Source organism: Ascaphus truei, chromosome 11 (genome assembly GCF_040206685.1).
Source record: "Ascaphus truei isolate aAscTru1 chromosome 11, aAscTru1.hap1, whole genome shotgun sequence".
Taxonomy (NCBI): domain Eukaryota; kingdom Metazoa; phylum Chordata; class Amphibia; order Anura; family Ascaphidae; genus Ascaphus; species Ascaphus truei.
Window position 1 is genome coordinate 51177080 of NC_134493.1, and position 21347 is coordinate 51198426.

Below are 21347 nucleotides of genomic sequence, written 5' to 3' on the forward strand. Positions count from 1 at the left end.
TTGCTGGGACGTCCACTCCTTGGAAGATTGGCAACTGTCTTGAATGTTTTCCACTTTTGAATAATCTTTCTCACTGTAGAATGATGGACTTTAAATTGTTTGGAAATGGCCCTATAACCCTTCCCAGATTGATGGGCAGCAAGAATTGCTTCTCTAAGATCATTGCTGATGTCTTTCCTCCTTAGCATTGTGTTAACACACACCTGAATGCTCCAGACCAGAAAACTGCTAAAACTTTGGCTATTATAGAGGTGGTCACATTTGCTGATGATCAATTAATCAAGGGAATTTGATTAGCTGCACCTGTCTGCTACTTAGCATCTTAAATACTATGGAAGCAGTAAGGGTGTACTTAGTTTTTCACACATGGCTTCTCCATTTTGGCTTTATTTTTGTTAAATAAATCATGACACGGTGTAATATGTCATGTGTTGTTGTTAATCTGAGGTTGTATTTACCTAATTGTAAGACCTGCTAAAGAACAGATGATTGTTATGTCCTGATATGTAAAACCTTGAAATTCAAAGAGGGTGTACTTTCTTTTTCACGCAACTGTAGATATTCAACCAGGGTTAATACACATGGCTACTCTAGCCAACTCACATTTCTCCTCCACAAGGTACTTTCAATGAGTTTGCAATCATATCTAGCCGTTTCCACCACACAAGAAGTATGCAAAATATGTAATCAATATATATCTGTCAGGGTCTCAGGTTTCTGGGCCTTATGCAGAGAGCATCGTTATTTCGAAATTCGCCATTTTTTGTACAATTTCGCGCAGAAACCGGCAGAAAATGGCGAGTTCCGAAAAACGCGCCATTTTGTTTTTTCAATTGCTAAAACTCGCCTCGCGGCTGGCGAGAACCTCCATCTCGCCATTTTTTGTACAATTTCGCGCAGAAACCGGCAGAAAATGGCGAGTTCCGAAAAACGCGCCATTTTGTTTTTTCAATTGCTAAAACTCGCCTCGCGGCTGGCGAGAACCTCCATCTTGCCATTTTTAAAACTCTCCGAATGCAGAGAGGTGCGAACGGCATAAAGCGGCTGTTCGCGCCAAAAAATGCCGCAATTCGCGCATTTTTGCCGCGCCAGGAAAAGATGGCAAGATGGCGCTCGCCGCCTATAGTAAAGGGGAAAAAAAGGCGCGAATTTGTTTTTACACGTTTCTGAAGCGCGCATCTCGCCAATTTAAACTCGCCACACGCATCCATGTTAAACATAGCAGAATTCGCACTTTTCTGCATATGGAGAATAAAACTCTCCAAAAAAGCTACTTTTTATGAAATTCGCCAATTTTAAAATTCTATGCTCTCTGCATAAGGCCCTCTGTTTCTTATAGAAAAACTATTGCATGTAACACTCACATTTGTTGTAGAAAAATGTGTAAGAAAAACTCTACCAAGCATGCAAATGTTCATTTAGAACCCCAAAGCATTACAGGCATACCCCGGTTTAAGGACACTCACTTTAAGTACACTCGCGAGTAAGTACATAGCGCCCAATAGGTAAACGGAAGCTCACGCATGCGTCTGTCAGCACGTCCTGAACAGCAATACCGGCTCCCTACCTGTACCGAAGCTGTGCGCAAGCGGGGAGACTGTAAAGCCTGTTACAAATGCGTTATTTACATCAGTTATGCACGTATATGACGATTGCAGTACAGTACATACGTCGATAAGTGGGAAAAAGGTAGTGCTTCACTTTAAGTACATTTTCGCTTTACATACATGCTCCGGTCCCATTGCGTACGTTAATGCGGGGTATGCCTGTACTTATTAAATATTTGTTTAATATATATATAAAAATACAATGCTTAGGTTACAGAAAAAGGATTACAAGAACATACACGAGAGAGGATAAGGGCGTGCATTAGAGTTTTAGCCGTAGATTGAGAGAGGAAAGGGCGGATCTTGGCCATGCCATGAATGTGAGTGGAGAAGGAAAGGGAAGAGTCAAATGTCACTCCTAGACAACGTGCTTTGGCGACAGGATGGATGGTAGTACCGTTCACTGTGATGGAAAAGGGGGATATTTTATTTCTTTTGTTACGTTATACTGTATTTGTAGACATTTCATGGACAGTTAAGGACAATTTATTGTATGGGTGTATTTAACAGACAAGTAAAAGTTACAGACAAGATTAAAATGAGACCGCTGAAGTCTTAAAAGAACTTAAACTGGAGGAAGTTTTTGAGAATCTCTGGTAGGTTGTTCCAGCTGTCTGTGGGTGGGTTTACTGGCTATGCATCTTAACCCTGGCTGTGCTCAAAAGCTGTGAAATGCAGCAAGCTTAAGCTATAGGGGACCATGTTAAATGGTTTTGAAGCAAAAGGTGGCACTGTGTGCTCATTTGCATGTCATTTCCCATAATTCCTTACTGCAGTGGAAGCACTGCTGGGTGATAATGGTAAAAGGCAGGGTTGCATACCTGTCTAAGATATATATATATATATATAAAATTGATAACGGACTGCACCTAGGTTTAACCCTGGCGCTTGTTCTTCTATTTTTACACACACACACACACACTCTCTCTCTTCTCTCTTCTCTTTTCTCTCTCTTTTCTCTCTCTCTTCTCTCTCTCTTCTCTCTCTCATAAACTTTGTGCAGAACATGATTTGGTGCCTCAGGGTGACCCCCTGGTTTCATCCTCTGATAGCCATCCACATCCTCCTCCTTAGAGCTGGTAACTATTTTTAATTTTGCACTCCTCCCTCTAACTTCTCTCCCTGGTTTTGCAGCCCAGGTGGGAAAGACGTCTCTGATTATGGCTCTGGTGGGAGAAGAGTTTCCCGAAGAGGTAAATGGATTTGGGACACTCTTCTATCATTCCTTATCGAGGTCGCTGCCCCAGATCCTTGCACTCTCTCAATCATGGCAACTCTCGTCTTGCTGTTGAATCCCCTCAATGCGTGGCAGCGAAGGAATTCAGGAACAGACTTACACTGCCCTAACCACTGTGTGATGTCTCATACATGCAAACTGTCTGATACACACACGTGGTCCTCCTCTCCCCTTCTCCCCTCCCCCAACTGTTTCCAATCCTACTGTCTCTCGCGCGCTGCACTTAAATCTTCCTCTTATATTTTGCACACATACAGTACATTTACATTGTCCTAACCCTCTGTGTTTTTATTACCTAAACACACTGGCAACTTATCCTCTTGAATGTTACACTAATACATGACCCCGGACTCCTTCTACTGTATCTGATACACACACAACGTGCTCGCCTGCCTTTCCTTTACTATGCACACATAGGCAGAGCTGACTCAGATAATACTTGCATTGCATCAAAGATTCATCTCTCTGTGTTACAGGTCCCAGCTCGTGCGGAAGAAATCACCATACCAGCCGACGTGACACCCGAACGGATCCCCACGCACATAGTGGATTTCTCGGGTATGTACTTTGTGTCCTGTCGATGTACAAGAAGTAAATATATGCAGAAAATAAACTTGGCTGCCCTCTTCAAAGCAAATTAAACTTAACATCTCTGTGAATATAAAGTAAATCGTGTTTTTTTTTTTATTTTGTTTTTTTTACTAATAAACACACACAACGATCTCTAAGCCTATATCACTAATGTTAAAGCAGGCGCTAACCAAGACAACATTTCTATCTGTCTGCCGCTCTGACTCCTCAACAATGTAAAATTCCACCGTTCTCCGTCAGCATTCTGACCCTGCCCTCATTAGCTTTAGTAACGTCACAGGGATACGTTTACCTCTTTGGGCCCACCACTAGCACAGGTTAGTCAGGCTATACCCCAACAAAGAAAAACTGTAACGTTTTCATGTAAAGTAATGACTGTGCGTGTCTAAAATATCAAGAAAGGACTACATAGCCATAAAATAATGGATCGATACCATCCCAAGTAATAAAGGAAAAAGGAGGGAGTGTAAGAATGGCAAAATGTTGGTTTTAGAAAAAAAGTTAGCAATCTTTTCCTCCTTTGTGCTCACCCTCTGTTGATCGATCCCGACGTCCCAAAACTGGATCCACGTGGACGGTACGGCCCATCTGTAGGTCCTAACACTGCTGGACCGGCAAAAAGCTCCCGTAACCTCTCCAATGTCCCAATAAACTGGTCATTCACATGTGCTTAGCAAGAACTGCAGCTAAAAAGGTGTAATGGGTGAGTCTATTGGGGCAGCTTTCTATCCATTGGAGAGGTTATGAGAGCTTTTAGCAGGTGCAGCAGTGTTAGGACCTACCTCCTTAAATTAAGCGTTTCAGTAGCCTAGACCAGGGATGTGCAATTTTTCCCCGCTGCGTCCTCCTGCCTGCTTCCCTCCCTGCTCGCGCCTCCCCCCCCCCCCTCTCCCTTACCTTGTCACCGGAATCAAAGGATGCCATGGGGTCACGTGACATCACGTTGCCATGGCGACGTGTCGCCGAAGACGAGATAAGGATAGTTGCAGAGGCCTCACACGATCCCCCGGCATTTCATTTAAATGCCTTGGGGAAGAGCGCAGGGCCTCTGCAAACACCGCGCCCACCATGGAAAATTTTGCGCACCCCTGGCTTAGCCTCATGGTTACTGTCCCACACCCACAGTCGCTCTCACCAATGATTGCCATCTACTACACCTATTCCCTCACCTGCTGTCTCTGTAAATCTCCCAGCATAACACTTAGATTGTAAGCTCTTTGGGGCAGGAATATTCCTTCCTATTGTTTGTTGCACTTATAGTATTAAATTTCCATGAACTGTTTTGTGTCTCTTGTAAAAGCGCTTAGTACTGCTGTGGGCACTATATCAATAAAGATATACATATATTAATAACTATTTATTCAAATTAAAATATCCTCACACGTGGGAAAAAAAATCTGTGTATGTGATTGGGTCCAATCCTGAAAAACGTCCGTATCATAATTTGTAATCCGGTCGCGCGACTCCAGCATAGTTCGCACATCTAGTGTTTCATCTTTGTTATAACCATCTGTAATTCCTCTGGGAGTATTGAGGCTCATCTTTATATACTGTAGCATCCATGCCTAACCTAATACCCCAATTGGTTAAACTTGCTAGTTTACCCACATGGCCTAACCAGTGCACTGCTAGAGAAACATATGCAGGGTATATTTGCTGCGTGTTAACACTTTCTATCTATTCGTCTTTTCAGAACTGGAACAGACGGAGGATGAGCTCAGGGAAGAGATAACAAAGGTGAGTCTAGGGACTGCAGGAAAGAGCTAAAAGCAAAGAAGGCTGCATCACACAGCAGTGAAGGGACACTCCAGTACTTAATGCTATAGGGAGAGGGTACCGTATGTAGGAGAATAGCTACCTTAACTTTTATTCATCTTTCTTCACAGGCAAATGTTGTGTGCGTTGTGTATGATGTCACGGACTTAAACACCATCGAAAAGGTGAGGAAGCCTCTTGGGAGGCAAGAGGATTTGATGCCTTATTGTAACATTTTGAAACTCTTATAAGAATAGCGAATACATTAGCAAATGGTAATTAATTAGTTCGCCCCTCCGCAATGCGTTAAAGGCCCTTCTAGCAACAATGGGGTTTTAGGAACATATGCGTATTATTGCATATTGCTTATTTATGTAAAACGATCAATATAAAGTCTAGTAATCACTGGCGCTCTACAAAACTTCCCAGACTAAGTGATAAATCATAACGCAGGCTCCAGTTTAACTGCTGGGTCACTTTTATTTATTGTTTGCCTGCCCCAATAAAACATGGCATGTGAGCATGATTTGTCCTATAAAAGGTGTGCGCGCCCTTCTGATCGTGTTTGTGGCTCATGGAACCTGGAACCTTGTACTGTTCATGAATTTGGATTTCTGGGAGACGGGCAGTGGGGTGTTTTAGGATAATGATTAGCAGTTTCCTTATTCAAGCAGCAGTTCTTCATATCAGTGGAGTGTGGGGATCCAGTGATTTAACAGCTTCTCACAGAAAAACAAACCTCTCTGCATACCAGTGACCAGTGTTGCACTACAGGCCGTATTCACTAATAGGGGCTGTTTCATAAGGCTCTTTCTTTTAAATATTCCATCAGGCGACCTGTGGCGCTGGAAGGTACCTTAAGGCATTGTCGTGCTTTGTAAGTAGGGGTTTCTGAGTTCTCTGGGAAAGGGTGGGACAGAAGCAATGGTAGTTTGCGGTAAAACTGCATCCCACCCCCCACCCCCCCCAAAAAGAACAAAAATGAGTTGATCACATAACCTGGGTGTTCATGTTGTGCTGATCTATTTCTGTATTGTCATATTTTTTTTTTTCCAGTTGTCACCTGTTTTATTATTTCCTGGGCATCAGCTGTTACCATGGCAACCTCTGTTGCCGTGAATGGCAGGGGCCATTTTAACTTTCCAGGGAGGCAAATTTTCAGCAACAACTGGTCTCTCCAGATAGTAAGCGCAGAATTTTAAAAGGGGTGAGATTGGTAAATATGGGAACAACAGGACGTTGTAATGGTAAAAAGAAAGGAGATGTGTGTTTTAAAGGAAGTCTAGCTTTGATACGCTTGTAAAAAATGGCGGTATGAGACCTTCCATTACTTACGGTTCAAAACAAGTTTGTAGTTGCTGTTTCTGTAAATTCTCCCTACCACTTAGATTGTAAGCTCTTCGGGGCAGGGCCACCTTTTCCTACTGTCTACTTTTGTGTGTGATGCGCTTATTCCTATTATGCCACGGGTATTACTGTTGTAAAGCGCTATGTACATGGATGGCGCTATATAAATAAAGATATACACCTAGTACACGATGGCCAAATGTTATGCTTTCATTGTTCTAAACAAACAGGGCCTGTCTCTCCACCTCTCTAAATTACCTCCCTCTTCTCAGATCTCATCCAAGTGGATTCCACTGGTGAACGGCCACGTTGAGCGAAACTTCCGGTAAGGAGCCACGTTGTCAACGCAAGACGGCAGGTGTCTGGCCTCAGTGTTATATGTCTCTAACACCGTTTCTCTAAATATGCCCAGGCTACCCATAATCCTAGTGGGTAACAAATCAGACCTGCAGTGCGGCAGCTCAATGGAGTCCATCCTGCCCATTATGAACCAGTTCCCCGAGATAGAGACCTGCGTGGAGGTGAGAAGATCTGATTTACTGCGTGTGGTGCATGGCTGCCTGTTCTGTATATGTATATGTAGGTAGGAGTGTAGACTCAACATTTCAATCTCTCCTATTTGGAGCATCAGATTAAAAAACACAAATAAAAGCAGCGTTTGGAAGGGCAATGTGAGATTTCTTATAGCAAAAGAAACAATTGCGATCAACTCAGACTTCTACTTAAAAGGCATAAAATTTGAGCTCACTTTCAAGGTGTGTGTGTGTGTGTGTGTGTGCGCGTGCGCGCATGGGTGTGTGTGCGCGCGTGTGTGTGGGTGTGTGTGTGCGCGCGTGTGTGCGCGCGTGTGGGTGTGTGGGCGCGCGTGTGTGTGTGTGTGTGTGTGTCATTTTCAAAAAGCCTTTTCACAAAAAGAAAATTATATTTCCCTGTATCTGCTTTGAGTTATTTCTCAGAATTATTGTTATTTTTGTTTGTAACTAGTGAGCATTAAATTGCCCCATTGCCTATACTTTAAATCAGATCAAACAGGCCCGATTACTTTGTAGCCCTTCTCAAGCACTGGTGATATCCTTGTTACACAAACGAAGTACATTTTCAAGTAAATCGTAAATGCAGAGAACAGCAGCTCATCAGAATCTAAAAGAAATCCATTGACACAGATAAGTTGTTAATGCCCCTTTAACACGTATATTGCTCCTGAACCCTGGAGATCAGGTCAAATGAAATAGGCTGCACACTTCATGTGTAGTTAAGTAAAGGTATCAATAATGGAGCTGTGACCTTAAAGAAATCAATAAAGCTGCAAGAGTGTAAGCTCCTCGGAGCAGGGACTCCTTTTCCTAAATGTTACTTTGAAGTCTGAAGCGCTTCTCCCCTTTATATGTTATTTATATGATTGTAACTATTACTGCTGTAAAGCGCTATGTACATTAATGGCGCTATACAAATAAAGACATACATACATGTATAAAGAAAAATAAAGAACAGCGGCATTTTCTTTTCCATGTATATTGGTCACTGACCACTGAACATCAGGTCAATCTAGACCAAATAAATCTGCAAAACAAATGTGAACAATAAAAGTTATTGTAAGTGTGTGTCGGCTTTATTTTTTGCTAGTATTGCCGTTGTAAATTTTTACATATTAGTCTTTTTGGCTCTTTTTTTTGTCACCAGTGTTCAGCAAAAAACCTGAAGAACATTTCTGAGGTCTTTTACTACGCCCAAAAGGCTGTGCTGCACCCCACAGCACCTCTGTACGACCCAGAGGAGAAGCAGGTGAGAAAAAGGACTTTCGACTTTCTGCTGGCAGCCAGAACTTTCAAAGTTAAGGGTAAAGGGGTTTACACCAATACTACTGAGCTCCCCCTTAAAGCGAGGGAGTCGCCCTCCTTTTCATCGCACCCCATCCTACAGACACGTCAGAAACCCCCAATACACCTCTTTGTTAACACCATCTTATAGTCGTGATCAGCTGTGGTTAATTTTGTGCTATTTACAGTATATGTACTGTACAGAAACATAGAACCATCCGAATTAACAGCAGGTAAGAACCACCCGCAGTGAAGCCTCACACCGTTTTACATCCTTGGCTTTCTTTCCTATTTAGGGTAGCCTTTTGCCCATCCCAAGTAGTTTTTAATCCTTTTACAGTACTTGCCCTACCACCTCCGCTGGCACACTGTAACATGAATCCACCACGCTTTCCATGAAGCCACATCTGCTTGTGAGTTCATTCTATTATTGTGTCATGAAAACGCTTATTTTTTTTTCTATGTTATTTAAATGGTCAAATTCTTGCTCACATCAGATATGCCATAAACTGCATTATGTGAACCCTTTTAAATCAGTGTCACCCCTTTAACCACATTAGTTAATCCCATAGAGTTTAAGGTTTCTCTTAGAGGTAAATTTGTCGGGTGAGAATAATGAAAACCTGTCTCACCAACGAGTGGTTTTGAGCGGTATCTCTGCATGGTCTCTGAACGTTTGGTAACTCGAGGAAGATAGATCGGTGGAAGAGCAGGGGATACATAGGAGATTGAAATAGTGGGTTGGCGGAGCGCTAACCTTTTCATACTGCTTCACGTGTTTCCTTCCCAGCTGAGGCCACAGTGCAGAAAGGCCATGACCCGCATCTTCACCATCTCCGATCAGGACAACAACCAGATCCTGAGCGACGAAGAACTCAACTACTTCCAGGTATTTCTCTGACGGCAATTACTAAGCTCTCTATCGCAGTCACACCCGTCCTGGTTCTTTCTGGTCCCTTACCAGCTCTCTCACTTTCTGTCTTCCAACTCTCCCTCCCATCTCCTCTCGCTCATAATCACACCTCTCTTCCCTCTCCCATTTCCCCCACCTCATGCATTTGTTTTCTGTATTCCCAAACTCCCGCCCTCTATTCTTTCTCCTCTTGTCCCTCTCTCGTGTCTTTTCTTCCATCGCTCTCGTGTCTTTTCTTCCATCTCTCTCGTATCTTTTCTTCCATCTCTCTCGTGTCTTTTCTTCCATCTCTCTCGTGTCTTTTCTTCCATCTCTCTCGTGTCTTTTCTTCCATCTCTCTCGTGTCTTTTCTTCCATCTCTCTTGTCTTTTCTTCCATCTCTCTCGTGTCTTTTCTTCCATCTCTCTCGTGTCTTTTCTTCCATCTCTCTCGTGTCTTTTCTTTAATCTCTCTCAATTTTGTCTTCCTCTGTTTGAAAATGTCCTCTGTCTAACTCAAATATGTTTCCCCTTTTGTTGTTAACCTCTCATATCTCTGAAGTCTCTCACTCAACCCTCTCTTGACTTTCTCTCACTTCTCTGACCCCTCTCTAATACTGTATGTCTCTTATGTTTCCCTGAACCCTCTCTTGACCCTGTACTTTGACATCTCTGACCTCTCTTGGGTCTGTCTTAGGTCGATTTCTGACATCTCTATTGACCCTCTCTTTCAAAACTTTGATCCCTCTCTCATGCATCTATCTTTAACCTCACCTGTCTCTCGGGAGGCAGCAGTCCTGTTTTGGGAACCCATTGGCCCCCCAAGCCTTGGAAGACGTGAAGATGGTGGTGAAGAAGAACACAGCAGACGGAGTGCGGGAGAATGGACTTACACTTAACGGTATGGGATGAGAGGGAGAATGATAGCGATAGCCAGGCTACCCTTCTTCCCTGAACCTTCAAGCCCTGCTTCACTGGAGGGGTTTAGTTGCTACCAATGACCGACCCAACTTCTGAATCCTCCTAAACTTTGTTACCATCTCATACATCAGAGACTTCAAAGGGATCACTCTTGCCTATCTCCGTAGATCCATACACTTGAATGATATTACCCTCTTCAGTCACAAACACATTAGTTGTCCCCATAGCCTTCAGTGGACTCGCTCTCCTAATAATGACAATAACTTTCTCAGACTTCGATAGCATCACGCTATTAGAGGTGAGGATTGCCCTCTAAGTCCCCATAAACTTAGATTAGATCAGACTCTTGGGAGTAATTCTATATTGTCCAAGGCTAATGGCAATATAGAATGACCCAATTAAAGGTCAGAAATCTACTCCTAAATTAGGTCGAGGGTTCCCTTTCAAATTACTTGAGACTCCAAACAGGTTATGTGTAGGGCAACATTAGCTGTGGTGGAACCTTTACGAGGATAGAAGGATGAGTAGATGGATCTATAAATGGAGAAATAGATAAGCAGATGGATGAATACAAGTAGTGACCAGCTATTATTAGTATCTAAGAGTCACCTAATGGCTGAAAGCCATCTTCCTTATCTCTGCCCGTACACAGGATTCCTCTTTCTCAACACCCTGTTTATCCAGCGTGGGCGCCACGAGACCACGTGGACCATCCTGAGACGCTTCGGATATGACGACTCACTGGAACTGACCGATGACTACCTCTACCCAGCGTGCGTGAGACTGATGGGGCACTCAGCAGGCTTGGAAACCTTCTGTGTCACTGCAATGCTGGAGGGACAGTCTATATAGGAAATAGCTATTTTCTGTCTTCATTCCCTGTAACAGGCGGGACAGACTAAATGGGGCAGAGGTCTTGTCTGTATCTGTCACTTACACACACTTCTATCTCTGTCACTTTATCACAATGTGAGGAGAGGTGAAGAATCCAAGTTTTTTTAATCACTTTGCATTTAGAGATAATTAAACCTTAGGCACAGAAAGAGGGCTTCTTCATTCTCTGTCGCCTCGACACTGGGAGGAGCAGCCTCCTGTGTCACAGGCACCACTGTGGGATCCAGAAATGGCTGGGACTTTAACCAGCAAAAGCAAAAAAGATCTGTTGTAGATTCCATCGGGGGGATTGCTCCTTGGTGCCTGTATGAGGTCCATTAGACATTGGCAAGTTGCCGGCCCTCCTGTGCACCATCTCTTTAGTTTGCTTTTAGAAGAGCTTGTGTGTTACTTTCAGGGAGCTGTGAATGTGATCTGCATAGAAGAGAAGGATCTCATCTGCATTGGTGACATCAGGGGGTGGGTGACTTTTGAAGGCTACACAAGCGAGCACATGGTCGCAATGACAGAATGGGCATGGTACTCCGCTGCCGCACACCTTTCCACACTAAGGGTTAACAAGATATTTGTGTGGCCGTCTTCCTCTCACCCTGCTTCACCTTCTCACTCCCTCCTCCTTCACTTTCTGACTGCAGCTGTCCTCTCACTCTCCTCCTATGCCCTCCTCTTTCACCCTCTCCTCCACTGCTGTTGCTCTCTTCGCTCACTCTCCCTTCCCCCCCCCCGCAGGTTGCGAATTCGTTTCGATTCCTCCACTGAACTGAATCACTTTGGCCACCAATTCCTGCAGAAGGTGTTTGAGAAACACGACCTGGTGAGAGATGCATGAAGCAGAACTTGCTGTTTGCAAACACGTGCACACGTGCATATACCCACAGGCCGGCTTACCCAGCTATAAATAATGCTCTCAGCCTCTCTTAGTTGCCGACCCCTAATTCCAGACCCTGATGCTCTTTAAAGGGAAAATCCTGGCTAGGACGAAAGTAAACTGAGGCAATGGCCTGTTTTATAGGTTATCGTAGCTGATTTCTGGGTTGGTGGGGGGGGGGGTGCATTACAATGAATATTTGCACATTCCAAACTCGTGGTGAGCTAATCACTTCTTAAACCACAGACTTTGCTCTGTTTACAGTAAAATAAAAAAAAAGTCTCCGTTCTGTTTATTATTATTGTTTATTTGTAAGACACCAACATATGCCACAGCGCAGTACAAGTCACTTTGTAGAAATCCCCCCCTTTTTAAATTCTATACTAGAACTCTGGAGGTACAGTATCAGTTGTTGAAAATGTGCCTTCCTGGGAGGTTAAAATGGCCGCCGCCATTCACACTCATTTAGGCAACAGCGGTTGCCAGAGATATAATAAACAGGTGAAAACTAAGCAAAAAAAATGTAATATTTTGTGATTTGTCAATAATTTCAGAAATGTTCACTTCTGTCTTTCTTGAGATAAAACATTAAAAAAAATGCTGTTGTCGAATTCTCTGGGCTCCCTTGTGGGAGCAAAGGCAGTGGCATATTCTCTGGGTTCAATGTTGATCATTGACACATTTGTATACAAATTAGCCAAGTTATGAGTACTTATTTTTTAAACTTGTAATGTCTCCTTAGTAATCACATGCGGTGGAGAGTTTATGATCTTCACCTAAACTGGTTTGTGATAAGACTGTTTGTAAACAGTTCGATGTGCAGGGAGATGGTTCATCCAGAGCCTTTCTCTGTGATGTGTTTGCCTGAAGATGGCAGCATCGTTTGTTTCTACAGATTAGGGGAATAATACCTACATTTGCATTAAGTGGTCCTGGAGAAAAGTGAAACGGACTTTATTTTGTACACATGAAGCACATAAGTGAACGTTTTACTTGAGGGGGAAATTAATCTTTCTGAAGAAAACAATTACATTGGTAAGTAGTTTAAAAAACTACTATGTAGGACTGCAGCTGTAAATAGTGACATTACCCCTTTGTGCTATTTGTGTGGCCAGCTACAACACCGGGCATTCTGGGAAATGTAGTCTTGTTGAGCAAGCACATAGCCTTTATACTATTGTGCATCTATAATGTTGAAGAACCGTGGCCCACTATATATATATACTCTCATTTCTTCCCAAACGCACACAGTGCTCATATGTGCAGAAATACATGTGTGTCCTCTAGCACTACTTACCGCTGTGACTTGTTCTGATATAGGAGGATTATTTGCTCGGCACTGTACTTACCACCTGCCTCTCTCTCCTTAGGACGGTGACGGCTTTCTCAGTCCCTCGGAGCTGCAGAGTCTGTTCGCGGTCTTCCCATACACAGCCTGGGGCCCCGAGTTACACAGCACAGTGTGTATGGCCGAGGGAGGCCTGCTGCCCCTGCATGGATTTCTCTGCCAGTGGACGTAAGCTGCCCATACGTCTCCGCTTCTCCTATACACATATATCTCTCCTGTCTGCTTTCCCTATAGCTGTGTCAGAGGACATAATGTGTCCACTCCGTTACTTGTGCTACCTTGTACCACATACACCTCTTCCATCTTTACAGGTACCGCTGCCAGTAAATGTATGATGTGGTATAACCTCCCTGCCTCCTATACATACACGTTTCCTCCAGCTCCGTGCTTGCATGGATAGCTCTGCTTGTAGCCATAAGGGACCATATTTTACAAACTGTCTCCTTTCTTTGGACGACACCTTACAGTCTATTGACTTAAGTGGGCTGTAATGGGCCTTCCAGGACCTGAAGGTGGCTTGTGGCAAAGGACTGCCTAGTTAAATGGCCCCATGTGCGTTATAATTCTCCCCAACTCTTCTATATTCATAGGCCGGCGGACATAACACACATTATATATGTATGTATATCTTTATTTATATATAGCGCCATCCATGTACATAGCGCGTCACAGCAGTAATACATGTGACATAGTAGGAAGCGCTTCACATATAAACGCAGACAGTAAGATAAGGAGTCCGTGCCCCGAAGAGAACTTACAGAGACAGTAAGGGAGAACTTACAGAGACAGTAAGGGAGAACTTACAGAGACAGTAAGGGAGAAATTACAGAGCCAGTAAGGGAGAACTTACAGAGACAGTAAGGGAGAACTTACAGAGACAGTAAGGGAGAACTTACAGAGACAGTAAGGGAGAACTTACAGAGACAGTAAGGGAGAACTTACAGAGACAGTAAGGGAGAACTTACAGAGACAGTAAGGGAGAAATTACAGAGCCAGTAAGGGAGAACTTACAGAGACAGTAAGGGAGAACTTACAGAGACAGTAAGGGAGAACTTACAGAGACAGTAAGGGAGAACTTACAGAGACAGTAAGGGAGAACTTACAGAGCCAGTAAGGGAGAACTTACAGAGACAGTAAGGGAGAACTTACAGAGCCAGTACGGGAGAACTTACAGAGACAGTTAGGGACTTACAGAGACAGTAAGGGAGAACTTAGAGGCGGTAAGGGAATTACAGAGACAGTAAGGGTAAATGCATATGAGATGTATAGTATCAGTCAACGGAGCGACTCATGTTTCATTAAAGAGGTGTGTTTTAAGATATTTCTTAAAGGTGGATAGAGCGGGTGCCAGTCGGATATTTAGGGGAAGGGAATTCCAGAGGTGTGGGGCAGTCAGTGAGAGGTTTCAGGTCGGAGAGCTTTAGATACAGAAAGGGGTAGACCGTAAACATCCTATGTCCCATTCCCCCTCCTCTCCTCTCTTCCTCCCCCATCTGATACCTCTGCCAGTGGGCACATGCTGTGCTATTCACGCACATACGGGATGTTGAGTGTGAAATTCCCATCTCTCCTCTGTTCATGCTTTCCTCCCCTTTCTATGATTCTTCTTTTGCAGATTGGTGGCATATTTAGATGTTCATCGGTGCCTAGAACATCTAGGATACCTGGGGTACCCCATCCTGTGCGAGCAAGACAGCCAGACACAGGCTATCACAGGTGTGCAGAAAACACCCTACTGTACACGTCACTGACACAGCTTGTCTAGTACGTGTAATAAATCAATCCATGAGTACCGTAGAAAGGATAACAGTAATGCACGTAAAATAAAGTATTGCATCAATTAGGAGCCCGTAGAGCTGTTTTGGTCCCGTCTTGAACGCATGCAGGTCGTAAAGCCCTCTGAAGGTGTAGCACCACTAGGGGTTGCCAGGTGTCCGGTATTGAACTGGACGGTCCTGTATTTGGATACTCTGTCCAGTAAAAAATGAGAGGTACTGTAATACTGGACATGTATGTGTCCGGTATTTTCCTCCCTGGACATAGTGACGTGACGCACCTTTCACCATTGAGTCCAGTATTTTTGGAGAAGCCACCTGGCAACCCTAAGCACCACCTAAGGCCGAAATGAAATAATCACACCAAAATGTTTAATGGGTTAAAACTAGGTGACAGATGTCATTTTTAAAAAGCTAAATCAGACAAATGTATTGTCAATAATGCGGTTATTGACAATCTTCTTGGAGAAGATAACCAGGCTTGTGTACACTCTGTCCAAGAACTCACCATTATAGGGTTAACCATTAGGGAGAGATAGGTATGGTAGAAGCTACTAAAAACTTGGAATGACACAAACATTTCCTGGATACACTTCCAAAAATAATTTGCAATTGTATGTCTGATTTAAACAATATATATATGACGCAGCTGATATAGTGACATAATTCACTTTGGTCCTTGTGCCTGTATGAATAATATTGCAGTAGTGTAGCGTTCTAGTCTGCATAGGAATTGTAGGTTTGTGGCAGGTTCTAATTCCCTTTAGTAGAATAGGTAGCACGGTTTGTATGGACGTGCTCAGGAACAAACAAGCTGTTCAGTAAAACATGCTGAAATAGTGGCCTCCGTTTGGGTGGAGTGATCAAATCTTACACTCTTCTTCGTTATTCATACCCAATGTGGTATGGAACGGGAAAGCCAATTGGGGTTCTCACTTCTAAAACCTCGCTCTTGAATAAATGTAAACTTTGTAAGTAATCCTCAGTAAGACACCATTTTCACACTCCTTGATAAAGCACCAATCGGAGCGAAACGCGTTCAAGGGTTCTGTGCCTCCTTTTTATCCATGGCATAAATCACATTTATTTTTAATTTGTATATCAATTTTGACCCCGTCTCTGCTTGGCTATGTGCGGCTTCAACTTCTTTGAAGCTTTAATAGAACAGCCTATGAGTTCTATAATTGTATAGTCCATTAAAGGTGCAATCCCACGTAGCTAGACAGAAAACAACCTATTGTAAATACAATTAACCGCCTAATTGTTTACCCCTAAACAAATCTAACTGGGCTAATAGTATAAATTGGGCTGCTTTAATTATTTGGGCAATTAATTACAAGACACATCACGTTGGGGCCTCTGAGTTTATGAGTTGTTTGTCACATAAGAGTTTTCTTTCCTCTTATCCCATCAAAACTGTGCAAACTCTTGTTGAACACCCAGTGACCAGTGACATCAGACAAAAGGATAGAATAAAATCAAACCCCTCCCAAGTCTCAGCCCACCCAGTCACCCAGATTTAACGCCTTGAACATGTCACTGTTATTACTACACTTTGGTTTTAGTTGAGATTGCCCCTTGAACGGGGATCAATATAAAAGTAATCAGACCCACAGTGCTACACTTTACCTTGAGCTCCCTCTGCTTTAGCTTTGGGGGAGCTTTTGCAGAGCTTTGGAAAGTGGCGCCCCAGAAGCTTAGTATGGCAGTACAACTCCGAGCTCAGCAACTGCACCTGTACCACCAAGAAGCCAATTACATTGCTACGGTGTTTGCAAAGAGTTTTTTTTTGTGAGCTCAGTGGGACTGCACCACAAGAAGTACAGCGCCCTTATGTAATTAGAAGGGCTGGCGATCCAGGGGGCCTCTTTGTTATCATGCGATGGCACCTTTAGCCCATTTCTAGGGTAGTTGACGTTCACAGTTCTGCGGGAGAGCGTCCCTTAGTTGTTGGTACTGAAAAGCTTAAACCTTCACTGAAATGCATTGCTGTCCTCAGGCAGAGAAGGGGTTAAGGAGCCCTAAGTTCATGTATGTGAAACCTGTACACTAGATAATTAACGAGTCCTGTAGGTGAGCACTGAGTCTCACATCAGTCCCAATGAGCTATAACAGTGAGCTCTTTCCCTCTTCCTCTCCCACACAGTGACCCGGGAGAAGAGGATAGACCTGGAGAAGGGACAGACTCAGCGGAACGTGTTCATGTGCAAGGTCATCGGCCCCCGAGGGACGGGTAAATCTGCCTTCCTGCGGGCCTTCCTCGGGCAGAGCCTAGAGGTGAGGGTCCTGGGGGAACAATCCAGCCCTCTCTAACTGCTTGCTTTCATTCACACTCACTCTCCATCATATCTTCTCTCCCTAGCGCTCATTCTGTCTGCATGTCCTGCTCGGTCCTCCACACTTTTCTTTCCATCACTTCCCATTCACTTCCCACCCTTTCTAGTTTCATTCCTTAAATCTGTCTATCCTTCTCCTAGTTCTCCTTATTCCCCTCTGCTGCAGTCCTTTTCTGTCTCTCCCTTTTCTTTTTCTCCTCGTCTTTCTCTTTCCCTCTGTCTCCACCTCCATTTCGCTTTCTTTCTTTCTCGTGTCGAAATTACAAACTCACATCTCTACAGAACGTACGGCTGTAATTATTACACTACTCTCTTTCTCCTTCCACTTCCCCTCTACTCCTTACCTCTTTCTTCTTCTTCTCTTTGTCTTTAGCCCTACCTCTGCCTCCCAACGCCCTTCTCTGCTGATTGCTGACCCATGTCTCCTTCCTTCCTAGGAGCAGCTGCAGACCCGCAAGGCCCCCTCCTTATACTCTGTGAACACGGTGCTGGTCGGAGGCCAAGAAAAGTATCTTATTGTGAGTAACATCGCAGGACCAATCTGGGAGAAGAATACTGGGTTTGGTGTCTGCGTGCTAGTGGTGAAAACAGTGTTCTGCCCATGAACCATCTTTTTCACATGAGTATTTCTCAACAGTCTACGTAATTGGGATGGCATCAAGAATGTAAAAGCTATTGACCGAGATGGTGTGATGTGCTCAATCTTACCCTAGAATGGGGAATGTATTTACATTAGGTTGGGAATATATTGTCGGGAAGCAATTTGTAGATGCCCAGGTGGGAGGATTTGCCCCCTCGCTATCCACCTTTAAGACCCACCTTAAGACACACTTGCTTAAAGAAGCATACGAATAGCACTGTGGATTATACTGGACACATGATACATATTGCTTGGCCCCCTGCAGACGCACTTACCAGAACTCCCTCCTACTGTCGCTATACGTTCTCCCTACCTACCAATTATATTGTAAGCTCCTCGGGGCAGGGACTCCTCTTCCTTAATGTTACTTTTATGTCTAAAGCACTTATTCCCATGATCTGTTATTTATATTATCTGTTATTTATTTGATTACCACATGTATTACTACTGTGACGCGCTATGTACACTAATGGCGCTATATAAATAAAGACATACAATACAATAGAATAGGGCAGGGAGTAGAATAGAAACTGACTCTCCCACTTCCAAGGAGATGTCACCTCGCCGGCGCATTCTTACGTGGGGCGCACGGAGCAAGAGAACACCAGTAGCTTTTCTTCCGCCTCCACGTGCCTCTCTCTGTCCTGTATTTGTTCCCTTCTCTTCATTTCTTAATTGGTGCTAACTCACACAGGACCAAACCGTGCTAAAGATAGTGATGTGATTAACGGGATAAATCTGCACGGTTGATGTTTTTAAAAATAGGAATCGCATATTAAAATAATTTCTGTTCCCTGGAAATGTTTGAGAACCTGCTAACCTGAAATATAAGCCGGGTTTTTATTATCCGTGCCTCTCCATTGTCCTATCTTTTGACCTAATTGGTACTCTCGCTGAGTAAATAAATATCACAAAGTGAATAACGTTGCAGATGAAAGCAAAGGAACATTACAAAAATTAGTGAAAACACTTAGAAATAGCCATTTTTTACAGGCATCAATCACCTAGTTCTAACCTATTAAACATAATACACACACACACACACACACACACACACACACACACACACACACACACACACACACACACACACACACACACACACACACACACACACCTCTCTCTCTCTTTATGGCTCACGTGGCAAGCAGGCTGTCGTGGGCCTTTATGATGTGAACGGGCTGAGCTGTATGTGCTTCACACTGTTACTTCCCCCTCAGCTGTTCGAGGTGGACGTGGACACAGAGTTCATGAAGACGTCGGACGCGGCCTGCGATGTGTCCTGTTTAATGTATGACGTGAGCGATCCAAAATCTTTTAACTACTGCGCCGGCATCTACAAGGTGAGCAACTCTGGGGACTCCCGCTTCAGCCCGGTTCTCTGAGCCACTACCCCAGGATTGGCTGACGCCAGTTCTCAAGGGCCATCAACAGGTCAGGTTTTAAGAATATCCCTGCTTCAGCACAGGTGGCTCAATCAGTCATTGACTGAGCCACTGAGTCACCTGTGCTGAAGCAAGGATAATCTTAAAACCTGACCTGTTGATAGCCCTTGATGACTGGAGTTGGCCAGCCCTGCAGTACCCTGTCACTGGGGGTGCGTGAGACTTTGGGGGGGGGGGGGGTGGTGTGGCTCACTTACCTGGCTTTCGTGTCCACTCGTCTCCATGATAACGCGACGTCAGATGACGCCTCGGGGGTTATGTGACATGTCACATGACCCGCAACGTCATTTGACGCCCGTTGCCATGGAGACGCGACGCTGTGGGTCACGAGACGACACATGAACCCGAGGCTTCATTTGATGTCGCGGGGGGGGGGGGGGTGCGATCTGGGTGAGAGCAGGCAGGGGGCGCAGCGCATGAGGTTTGCGCACCCCTGTTCTAACACACCAGCCAATCTTTTGCATCTCTGTCCTCTCCTTTTCTCTCAATGTTTCTCTCATCTTTCTCATTTTCACCCACAACTTTCACTCATATGGGCTATACATTGTAGGTAGTTACATAGGTAGTTATATAGTAGGTAGTTACATAGTAGGTAGTTACATAGGTAGTTATATAGTAGGTAGTTACATAGTAGGTAGTTACATAGTAGGTAGTTACATGGATAGTTATATAGTAGGTAGTTACATAGTAGGTAGTTACATGGGTAGTTATATAGTAGGTAGTTACATAGTAGGTAGTTACATGGGTAGTTATATAGTAGGTAGTTACATAGTAAGTTGTTACATAGTCGGTAGTTACATAGTAGGTAGTTACATAGTAAGTAGTTACATAGTAGGTAGTTACATAGTGGGTAGTTACATAGTAGGTAGTTAGGTAGTTACATAGTAGGTAGTTACATATTAGGTAGTTAGGTAGTTACATAGTAGGTAGTTACATAGTAGGTAGTTGGGTAGTTACATAGTGGGTAGTTACATAGTAGGTAGTTAGGTAGTTACATAGTAGGTAGTTAGGTAGTTACATAGTAGGTAGTTACATGGTAGTTGGGTAGTTACATAGTAAGTAGTTACATAGTAGGTAGTTAGGTAGTTACATAGTAGGTAGTTAGGTAGTTACATAGTAGGTAGTTAGGTAGTTACATTGTAGGTAGTTACATGGTAGTTGGGTAGTTACATAGTAAGTAGTTACATAGTAGGTAGTTACATAGTAGGTAGTTAGGTAGTTACATAGTAGGTAGTTACATAGTACGTAGTTAGGTAGTTACATAGTAGGTGTAGTTACATAGTAGGTGTAGTTACATAGTAGGTAGTTACATATTAGGTGTAGTTACATAGTAGGTAGTTACATAGTAGGTAGTTACATAGTAGGTAGTTAGGTAGTTACATAGTAGGTAGTTACATAGTAGGTAGTTAGGTAGTTACATAGTAGGTGTAGTTACATAGGTAGTTACATAGTAGGTAGTTACATAGTAAGTAGGTAGTTAGGTAGTTACATAGTAGGTGTAGTTACATAGGTAGTTACATAGTAGGTAGTTACATAGTAGGTAGTTAGGTAGTTACATAGTAGGTGTAGTTACATAGGTAGTTACATAGTAGGTAGTTAGGTAGTTACATAGTAGGTGTAGTTACATAGGTAGTTACATAGTAGGTAGTTAGGTAGTTACATAGTAGGTGTTAGGTAGTTACATAGTAGGTGAGGTTGAAAAAAGACATACGTCCATCAAGTTAACCTATGTCTTCTCTGTGTGTTCTGTATTTCAGCACCTCTTTCTCGTGTCTCTCCTATATCAGTGTGTACCTATTTATTTTCATCTCGCCCACGCACATCGCTCTTTCTATTACACACATACTGTACATCTTTCTGCATGTCCCGTAGAAA

The 21347-nt window shown here is 43.5% G+C and overlaps 1 protein-coding gene across 1 annotated transcript in view; it reads left to right on the plus strand.

Moving 5' to 3' along the window:
• Window positions 1-21347, plus strand: part of RHOT2 (ras homolog family member T2) — a 30533-nt gene that overhangs the window by 5319 nt on the left and 3867 nt on the right. Inside the window, exons 2-17 of the mRNA XM_075566199.1 lie at window positions 2742-2800; window positions 3321-3402; window positions 5129-5172; window positions 5322-5375; window positions 6810-6862; window positions 6950-7058; window positions 8218-8319; window positions 9145-9243; window positions 10038-10146; window positions 10819-10939; window positions 11790-11874; window positions 13299-13444; window positions 14892-14992; window positions 17198-17328; window positions 17825-17905; window positions 19248-19370. Of these exons, the coding sequence (XP_075422314.1) occupies window positions 2742-2800; window positions 3321-3402; window positions 5129-5172; window positions 5322-5375; window positions 6810-6862; window positions 6950-7058; window positions 8218-8319; window positions 9145-9243; window positions 10038-10146; window positions 10819-10939; window positions 11790-11874; window positions 13299-13444; window positions 14892-14992; window positions 17198-17328; window positions 17825-17905; window positions 19248-19370 (1499 nt within the window). The remainder of the gene's footprint in view (window positions 1-2741; window positions 2801-3320; window positions 3403-5128; window positions 5173-5321; window positions 5376-6809; window positions 6863-6949; window positions 7059-8217; window positions 8320-9144; window positions 9244-10037; window positions 10147-10818; window positions 10940-11789; window positions 11875-13298; window positions 13445-14891; window positions 14993-17197; window positions 17329-17824; window positions 17906-19247; window positions 19371-21347) is intronic.